Source organism: Salvelinus namaycush, chromosome 12 (assembly GCF_016432855.1).
Source record: "Salvelinus namaycush isolate Seneca chromosome 12, SaNama_1.0, whole genome shotgun sequence".
Lineage (NCBI taxonomy): Eukaryota > Metazoa > Chordata > Actinopteri > Salmoniformes > Salmonidae > Salvelinus > Salvelinus namaycush.
In genome coordinates this window covers 746,354-756,530 of record NC_052318.1, presented here as the reverse complement: position 1 = coordinate 756,530, position 10,177 = coordinate 746,354, and the positions used below count along the sequence as shown (strand labels likewise).

Genomic DNA, 10,177 nt, shown 5'->3' with positions numbered 1-10,177 from the left:
TGACTGCTGCTGAACGGTCGACCAACCGGTTGACCTTACAATTGACCGGAAGTTGACATGAAGTTGACCAAAGGTTACCTTAGCTTGGTGTTGCTATTGAAGAAAAGTTCAGTGAAATAAAGTCCATTCAGAGAGAGTTCTTGGAGAAGCATGGCATAAATCTGAAGAGTAACTTCTTATAAAAAGGAATGCTCATCACTACAAGGTACAATTACTAAAAACTAAAATAGTGGGTGGAGGTTTCCAATGGTCAAAGAAGGTATATAGAGTAGAGATACATCAGTAGTGATTGTGTTCTTTATGTTAATAATCACATGAATGAAGTTGCATAGGGATGTGGTTCTCTTTCACACACAGGTTGTCCCAATAATCTCTTCTTTCTACCGCAGTGTGCACTTGTTCACTTCCCTTCATGGATTTGAAAGGACTGGTATATGGAAACTGCCTCTGGCCCAGAGAAGGCTGAAAAAATCAATTCTAAGGGTGGTATGGGAGACTATTCTTTATTTAAAGCCTCATTTTAGATATTGTTCTGCTTATAAAAATCGGTAATAACGCAATAACCCCCCATTTCTGAATTACATCAGTTTGACTGGTTCTTAGGAAATGAAAAGTTGCGAAAAAGAAAATCTATAAGATTTTAGTTAGTCTTGCATGATATTTTCTGTGGTTGAAATACTGTCATCTTTTACGTAACCGTGGCAATCACGGGAAGAGATTGCACTTGCAAGATTGCCTTTACTTCTGCCTACACCAATCCATCACTAATCCATCACTCTAATCCATCACTCTAACCCATCACTCTAACCCATCACTCTAACCCATCACTCTAACCCATCACTAATCCATCACTCTAACCCATCACTCTAACCCATCACTAACCCATCACTAACCCATCACTCTAATCCATCACTAACCCATCACTCTAATCCATCACTAACCCATCACTCTAATCCATCACTAACCCATCACTAACCCATGCCTGCACCAACCCATCACTCTAATCCATCACTAACCCAATCCATCACTCTAATCCATCACGAACCCATCACTCTAATTCATCACTAACCCATGCCTGCACCAATCCATCACGAACCCATCACTCTAATTCATCACTAACCCATGCCTGCACCAATCCATCACTAGCCCATGCCTGCACCAATCCATCACTCTAACCCATGCCTGCACCAATCCATCACTAACCCATGCCTGCACCAATCCATCACTAACCCATCACTCTAATCCATCACTAACCCATGCCTGCACCAATCCATCACTAACCCATCACTCTAATCCATCACTAACCCATGCCTGCACCAATCCATCACTAACCCATGCCTGCACCAATCCATCACGTTTAAATTCCTCAGACACTTCAGGAGGAAGGAGAAGTTATTGGGATGCACCTACAGTCTCTCTGTCTATAAAGTGGAGATGGATTATGGTTATTTTAGTTCATTTTTTATTTTACCTTTGTTTAACTAGGCAAGTCAGTTAAGAACAAATTCTTATTTTCAATGACGGCCTAGGAACAGTGGGTTAACTGCCTTGTTCAGGGGCAGAACGACAGATGTTTACCTTGTCGGCTCGGGGATTCGATACATGCAACCCTTCGGTTACTACAATCTAACCACTAGGCTACCTGCCACCACTAGGCTACCTACTCTAACCACTAGGCTACCTACTCTAACCACTAGGCTACCTACTCTAACCACTAGGCTACCTACTCTAACCACTAGGCTACCTACTCTAACCACTAGGCTACCTACTCTAACCACTAGGCTACCTACTCTAACCACTAGGCTACCTACTCTAACCACTAGGCTACCTACTCTAACCACTAGGCTACCTACTCTAACCACTAGGCTACCTACTCTAACCACTAGGCTACGTGCCACCACTAGGCTACCTCCCACCACTAGGCTACCTGCCTCCCCCAGGTAGCCTAGTGGTTAGAAATGTTTCCTCTGTTTAGGAGTTATTGCCTATTATAAGCAGAACATGGTGGTCATGATGGTGATGATGAAGATGATGGTGGTCGCTACAGGTGTCCGGACTAACACCTTTGTTGGTCACACTGTTCCATGGGCAAGGTATCAGTCACCTGTTCACAGGTATGTACCTGAGGGTCTGTCCAATCACCTGATAGCTCCTCCCCTATGGGTGTGTCCTTGGGACAGCTGGTCTAAGATTCTAGGGGTTCTGAGGCTGAGGAGCAGGCCGAGAGAGAAGCCAGGGGCTGTAGTAGTCCCTCTAGCCCAGGGGAGGCTGGGTCTGTGGGGGAGATGAGAGCAGAGATAGGGCAATATGGGGAGGCTAGGACCTGGAGTTGTTCGGGACTCAGGGCGGACTCGCTGCAGACCCCCTGACACAGTTCAGACACACTTTGCCAAGTCTTCAGTTTCATCTGGATCAGATTGGTCCTCTCTGACATGAGATGGTCCTTCTCTGTCCTCTGGGATAAACACATACAGGGAGAAACACAGAGAAATCACAAACACACACACACACACACACACATGCAGAAATCACAAACCCACAAACACCATGCACATACAGACACACACATACAGACACACACACACACACCAACAACAAATACAGTACATTAGTAATTCGAATAGCCCTTTCCTGTAGCAGCTTTACGAGACAGTCATGTCAACTCACCAGTTTGTCGATCTCACACTCCAGGTTGTGTATACAGTCCAGCTTCCTCTTCCGACAGCGCCGAGCTGCGGTGCGGTTCTTACTCCGACGTCGGACGTCGTGGACAAAGTCCAGCTGTTCTCTGGTCAGAGTCTGGTGTCTCAACGTCAGCTGGAAGTCATTCCTGCTCAACGCCAAAATCTGACCTACAGAGAATGGCAGCTGTAACTGGAAAACACAGAGACGGATCAAGACCGGACTGGATCGGATCAATACGTTTGACCATATACTGTACATCTATAGGTACACATCCCATCTAGTAGTACTGTAGTGTTAAGCATCTACAAGCAACAGGACAGGCTACAGATAGAGAAGAGAGAAGAGAAACTGAGGGTGTTAGCGTGTCTGATTCAGCTGGTCAAGGCCAGGCTACAGGTAGAGATAGAGAAGAGAAACTGAGGGTGTTAGCGTGTCTGATTCAGCTGGTCAAGGCCAGGCTACAGGTAGAGAGAGAGAAGAGAAACTGAGGGTGTTAGCGTGTCTGATTCAGCTGGTCAAGGCCAGGCTACAGGTAGAGAGAGAGAAGAGAAACTGAGGATGTTAGCGTGTCTGATTCAGCTGGTCAAGGCCAGGCTACAGGTAGAGATAGAGAAGAGAAACTGAGGGTGTTAGCGTGTCTGATTCAGCTGGTCAAGGCCAGGCTACAGGTAGAGATAGAGAAGAGAAACTGAGGGTGTTAGCGTGTCTGATTCAGCTGGTCAAGGCCAGGCTACAGGTAGAGATAGAGAAGAGAAACTGAGGGTGTTAGCGTGTCTGATTCAGCTGGTCAAGGCCAGGCTACAGGTAGAGAGAGAGAGAGTTCTGCTCCTACAGCCAGAGGACCAGGGAGGACTCTCTCTCCCTCTCTCCCAGTATTACCTCCCTGGTCCTCTGGCTGTAGGAGCAGGACTCTCTCTCCCTCTCTCCCAGTATTACCTCCCTGGTCCTCTGGCTGTAGGAGCAGGACTCTCTCTCCCAGTATTACCTCCCTGGTCCTCTGGCTGTAGGAGCAGGACTCTCTCTCCCTCTCTCCCAGTATTACCTCCCTGGTCCTCTGGCTGTAGGAGCAGGACTCTCTCTCCCAGTATTACCTCCCTGGTCCTCTGGCTGTAGGAGCAGGACTCTCTCTCCCTCTCTCCCAGTATAACTCACCTCCTTAGCCTTCTGGCTGTAGGAGCAGGACTCTCTCTCCCTCTCTCCCAGTATAACTCACCTCCTTAGCCTTCTGGCTGTAGGAGCAGGACTCTCTCTCCCTCTCTCCCAGTATAACTCACCTCCTTAGCCTTCTGGCTGTAGGAGCAGGACTCTCTCTCCCTCTCTCCCAGTATAACTCACCTCCTTAGCCTTCTGGCTGTAGGAGCAGGACTCTCTCTCCCTCTCTCCCAGTATAACTCACCTCCCTAGCCTTCTGGCTGTAGGAGCAGGACTCTCTCTCCCTCTCTCCCAGTATAACTCACCTCCCTAGCCTTCTGGCTGTAGGAGCAGGACTCTCTCTCCCTCTCTCCCAGTATAACGCACCTCCCTAGCCTTCTGGCTGTAGGAGCAGGACTCTCTCTCCCTCTCTCCCAGTATAACTCACCTCCCTAGCCTTCTGGCTGTAGGAACAGGACTCTCTCTCCCTCTCTCCCAGTATAACTCACCTCCCTAGCCTTCTGGCTGTAGGAACAGGACTCTCTCTCCCTCTCTCCCAGTATAACTCACCTCCCTAGCCTTCTGGCTGTAGGAACAGGACTCTCTCTCCCTCTCTCCCAGTATAACTCACCTCCCTAGCCTTCTGGCTGTAGGAACAGGACTCTCTCTCCCTCTCTCCCAGTATAACTCACCTCCCTAGCCTTCTGGCTGTAGGAACAGGACTCTCTCTCCCTCTCTCCCAGTATAACTCACCTCCCTAGCCTTCTGGCTGTAGGAACAGGACTCTCTCTCCCTCTCTCCCAGTATAACTCACCTCCCTAGCCTTCTGGCTGTAGGAACAGGACTCTCTCTCCCTCTCTCCCAGTATAACTCACCTCCCTAGCCTTCTGGCTGTAGGAACAGGACTCACTGTCTCCCTCCGTATCGAAGCCATCTGAGTCTCCATCATCCCCAGAGCTCAGAGAGGACACACAGGGACTCTTCTCTGACTGGGATGACCCCTCACAGCCCGGCAGCTGGGCGTCCCCTGACCCTGTCCCTCTGTCCATCTCCCTGTCTGTCCCACTGTCCATTCCCATGTCCATCCCTCTGTCCAGGCCATGGAGGAAAGGACAGTCCCCGGTGCTGGAGGTGAGGTACAGCTGGTTCAGCCAGTCCAACTTGGGGCTCATGCTCCGGGGGTTCAAGGTGGAGCTGCTGCCCTGGATGTTCTCAGGCCCAGTCTCAGGCCCAGTCTCAGGCCCAGTCTCCGGCCCAGTCTCCGGCCCAGTCTCCGGCCCAGTCTCCGGCCCAGTCTCAGGTAGCGAGTCCTGGAGGAGGGAAGGAGGAGGAGAGGAGAGGTCTGACCAAAGACCATGGGCCAAGTGTTCAGCCACCTCCGTCTCCATGCTGCTCCTCTCTTCCCATCCGCTCTCTCTCCTTTCTTCCTCTCCCTGTCCTCTCCTTCCTTGCTCCTGTTCTGTCTTTGGCTGACTGGGGATGGAGACAGCTGGATCCAACCCGTCATGGTGCCCTCTACCACCTAGAACACAACCTCCTTCCTCCACACCTCCAGGGCTCTGATGGCCAAGCCCAGGTTCCTCAAGGGGGCATCGGTGTGATGCAGTACCCACTGTCCCCTCATCCAACCCTGGGCTCCGTTCACAGCTGACACTGGAAACCTCCATGAGGGGAGATCTAAGGCAGCTGACTCCAGAAGCCTCCTCTGCTTCTCTCCTCCTCTCTTCCACCTCTCCTACCCTCTCGTGCTTGTCTACGTTCTCCCCGTCTGCCTCTCTCTTTTCCCCATCCTCCTCTCCTTTCCTCTCCTCAACCTCTCCATGTCCTGCCTGGTTAGTCTGTGCGCAATGGGAGGAGTTCTCTCCAGAGATCTCCACTGTAGGACCCTCCTTACAGCCCCCACTACAGGAGCAAGGTAGACAGGACCGGGACTGAGGCAGAGGGCAGCCCTCCTCAGTGACCACTGGGGAATCAAGGGCTGTTTCTGGGCTGCAGACCTCCAGAGACACACTGTCCTTCCCACAAGCCAGCTGGAACTTACAGGACTTGGGGCACCGCAGGGAGTAGTCAGTCTGGGCATCTGATTGGCTGTTGACTTCAGGAGGAGGGGCGGGGGTTTCGCTTTTACATCCTGTCACGCCATTTGTTGGTTGGCTGCTTTGGCATGGGGCTCCACCCACATCCTGTTCAACGGGCGAATCAGAAACCACCCGAACCCCTTTGTCATCCTCTAAGACATCCTTGTTAGTGTCGATGTCGCTAAGCTCTGCCCTGGGCGACTGTCTCCTACACCGTGTCTTACAGCAGGTCTTCCTCTGGAAGGAGGCCCTACTGCTGCTGAAGAACTTGGGCAACAGGAAGTCGAAACAGGCCGAGTCCAGATCCCTGAAACCCAGAATAGAGGCACAGTGTCGTATCTCCATGACAGTAGCTTTACTGAAGAGCAGCTTGGATGTGTAGGCAAACTGCAGCAGTGGCTCAAAGCCACTCGCCGTCACCTTTTAGCGAGAGAGAGATATGAAGAAACTTAGTCATGACACAGCTATATACATTAAATGGACCACAACTCAACCAGTGTGGTCACACACACACTGCTGACTCAGCATATTCCATATATTTCCTATCTGACAGAACGTCTCATCTCTTAGCCAAACTACACTCGTGTGATGAGTAACCTTGGGAACGTAAAATTTGTGTTAGGCTTAAGCTCAGTGGGCCGACCACTGGACTTAAGCTCAGTGGGCCGACCCCCGGACTTACGCTCAGTGGGCCGACCCCCGGACTTACGCTCAGTGGGCCGACCCCCGGACTTACGCTCAGTGGGCCGACCCCCGGACTTACGCTCAGTGGGCCGACCCCCGGACTTACGCTCAGTGGGCCGACCCCCGGACTTACGCTCAGTGGGCCGACCCCCGGACTTACGCTCAGTGGGCCGACCCCCGGACTTACGCTCAGTGGGCCGACCCCCGGACTTACGCTCAGTGGGCCGACCCCCGGACTTACGCTCAGTGGGCTGACCCCCGGACTTACGCTCAGTGGGCCGACCCCCGGACTTACGCTCAGTGGGCCGACCCCCGGACTTACGCTCAGTGGGCCGACCCCCGGACTAAAGCTCAGTGGGCCGACCCCCGGACTTAAACTCAGTGGGCGGACCCCCGGACTTAAACTCAGTGGGCCGACCCCCGGACTTAAACTCAGTGGGCCGACCCCTGGACTTAAACTCAGTGGGCTGACCCCTAAACCAGTCAAATTCAACTCTGGACCTCAAAGCCAGTTCCACTGCGTTTTTTCATTGTTCCCCTCTAATCAGGGCCTGATTTAGCCCCGGGACACCAGGTGGATACAATGAATTATCATGTAGAACAGAAAAGCTGCTGTACTCCAGACCTCGTAGGGTAATACCCCTGGTGTAGGCTTTACTTAAGTGGACTACTGTGGTCCTGGACTACATGCTAGGCTTTGGTCCCTTCTCACCTCCTGAGGCAGGGTGATGACGAGCCCTGGGCCCGCGTGGGAGGAGACCCTGTGTGTGAAGTATTTGCTGCAGGAAGCCAGCACAGAGCGATGGGCCCTGAAGCTCGTCCCCTCCACCACCACCGTGATGTCACACAGCAGGTCACGCCTCCGCTGGTCGTCCAGGCAACGCAGCACGTGGCAGCTGTGCACTGAGGACTCAAAGGTAAACTGAGAGGACCGCGGGCTCTCCAGACTAGACATGGAGACGGACATCTGTGGAAGACACACAGAGAGACACACACAGAGAGAGAGTGAAGATGATGACGTGTAAAAAAATATATATCTTATCCTACTTGCTAAATACAGTGGTGCCAGTCAAACAGGTGTAGCCTAACCTAATGAGCGGACAGACTATTAAATATTGGAAACTAGTCAAATCAACCCCCCCATTGAGCAGGATTAAAACCACCAAACAGAAACGGGTCACAAACAGATTTAACAACTTAGGTGATGACATCTCAATGTCATTATTCAGTGTCATAAAAGTTTACAGTTACACGCACACACATCTGTGTAGACCCGGACGACGCCCTATGGGACTCCCGATCACGGCCAGGTTGTGATACAGCCCAGGACCGAACCCGGGTCTGTAGTGACACGTCTAGCACTGAGATGCAGTGCCTTAGACCGCTGCGTCACTCTGGAGGCTCGTCAAGATAAATATTTTTAAAGGAATAAATTACAAATTCACTTAAGCTTAAAATATCCTTAAATCTCAAATATGACATTATAGTCAATTCTGTCTAGGCTACATGTCAAACACCTGACTGAAGAATGCCCTCACTGAGCTTGATTTGGATTAGTCAAGTCATGCATGGCTGGCTGTGTGGATGTGTGTGTGGATATGTGTGTGTGTGTGGTTTGGCGTAACAGCGTGGAGAGTCCTGACTCACGGTCCTGCTGATTAAAAGCCAAGTCATGCCTGAGCCGAAAATGTGGTCGGTGACGCCGTACGGAGGGTGTGACGCAAATGGCGGAGCCTCCAGAGGCACGCAAAGGCCAAATTCAGCTCTGTACCGTGTCGTCGTGCGCCTCTTAAATTTGGTTTAAAAAATGTGGTGGGCTCCGTATAGTTCCGCATTGACATGATTGGTTGTCTGTAGGCGAGGGTCCTGTATAAACACAAACTCCCTTCACAACAGCTCTGAACAATATGTATGAATGTCCTGACTTCTGCATAGGACAAATCACCGTAACAGATTGACCATGTAAAGCTTTTCAGGATGAGCAAGCGATTTCCAGTCTTTCCCGTTCTGTCCCCACCCTTGCGGATTTTACCGTAAACTGCCTGGTTTTCCAAGTAACCCGCTGTAGAGTTCACAACCTACAGGTTATAGGTCTATATTTACACAGCAAGCTCTGTCCCAGTTGTCAAAAAGGAAAGATTGGATGGCAAATTTGCGCTAGTCAGGTTCAAATCCCATATTTCCAAGCTTCGATCTCTTTGGAAATAGGGGAAGGCTAAACAGTTATGTGACATGCTTAACTTGATGTTCACTCCAAACATTCCCGATCAGAAATAGAATAGATTATAATCTAGGCTATATATCTGAGACCACAGCTGTTCAATAAACACACCTGACCCTAAAAGTGATTTTGCTCTTAAAAAATTTACAGGCTGTGATGAGATCACATTACGTTGAGATACGCCGCCATGAAACACTTCACCATGTAAACGAGGCGTTTAGGATACCAGAGCGCGCTGTAAAGGCTAGACTACTCCAGTCATGTACTTTAATCATAAAGCACACACTACAATAGTAAATGTCTAGTGTTAATAGGCTTCTCACCAAACAACACAATTTAGTGAGAAGAAACAACGATCAGCAGAACTAACCTGACATCGGTTATCCTACAATGACGACGAGCTGAAATCATACAGGTTCATGTTCACGACGTGACAAATCCACTCAGTCTTCAAAACAGACTAAATCTGACTTCAACTTTTTGTTGCTGACAACTTTAACCGGTAGAGCCAATCCTACGGAGCCACAGTCTTCTGACTTCCAGCCCGAACTGTTACCTTTCCAACGACAGGCTTTCCTTATTGGCTACGGTCTCTCTCTCTGTCACAGTTCACTTCCGCATTTAAGGGCATCTAGTAGCCGACTGTAGTCGGTATTGGACTGGAATTTTGTGAAAGGGGGTCCTTTGATCAAGAAAGAGAGAGCGTGTCTGTGATAGAAAGGGGACAGGGGGACACCTAGTTAGTTGTATAACTGATTGCCTTCAACGGAAATGTGTCTTCCACATTTAACCCAATCCCTCTGAATCAGAGAGGTGAGAGAGAGGGGAATAGATATTGTGAAATATTTATTGTATTTATGTCTATTAACCCTTTATTATCCAATGTAAAGTGTAGAAGCCCATTACTTTAATCTGAAGGTATTTACATAAGATTCCTTTGTTTCCATCTCACACAGAGATACCTTTGATATATGTGAAACTTTCTTGGAAACATTGAAATCTGGCCTCTCAATCTATTTATTCACAAGCTTCTCAGTAACTGGAGCGACAACGGGGTGGGCTGGAGCGACACCGGGGTGGGCTGGAGCGACACCGGGGTGGGCTGGAGCGACACCGGGGTGGGCTGGAGCGACACTGGGCTGGAGCGACACCGGGGTGGGCTGGAGCGACACCGGGGTGGGCTGGAGCGACACCGAGGTGGGCTAGAGCGACACTGGGCTGGAGCGACACCGGGGTGGGCTGGAGCGACACCGGGGTGGGCTGGAGCGACACCGGGGTGGGCTGGAGCGACACCGGGGTGGGCTGGAGCGACACTGGGCGGGAGCGACACCGGGGTGGGCTGGAGCGACAATGGGGTGGGCTGGAGCGACAACGGGGT

General features: G+C 50.7%; 1 protein-coding gene across 1 annotated transcript; it reads right to left on the bottom strand.

The window, feature by feature from the left end:
* Positions 1-1,856: 1,856 nt before the first annotated feature.
* On the bottom strand, positions 1,857-9,003 carry LOC120056728 (transcription regulator protein BACH1-like). Its single transcript, XM_039004934.1, has 5 exons — positions 8,971-9,003; positions 7,291-7,545; positions 4,692-6,314; positions 2,668-2,874; positions 1,857-2,455 (listed from the first exon to the last, which is right to left on the bottom strand). Exons 1-5 carry the CDS (start codon positions 9,001-9,003, stop codon positions 2,186-2,188), a joined length of 2,388 nt encoding a protein of 795 aa, XP_038860862.1. The 3' UTR covers positions 1,857-2,185.
* Between the last annotated feature and the right edge of the window lie 1,174 nt (positions 9,004-10,177).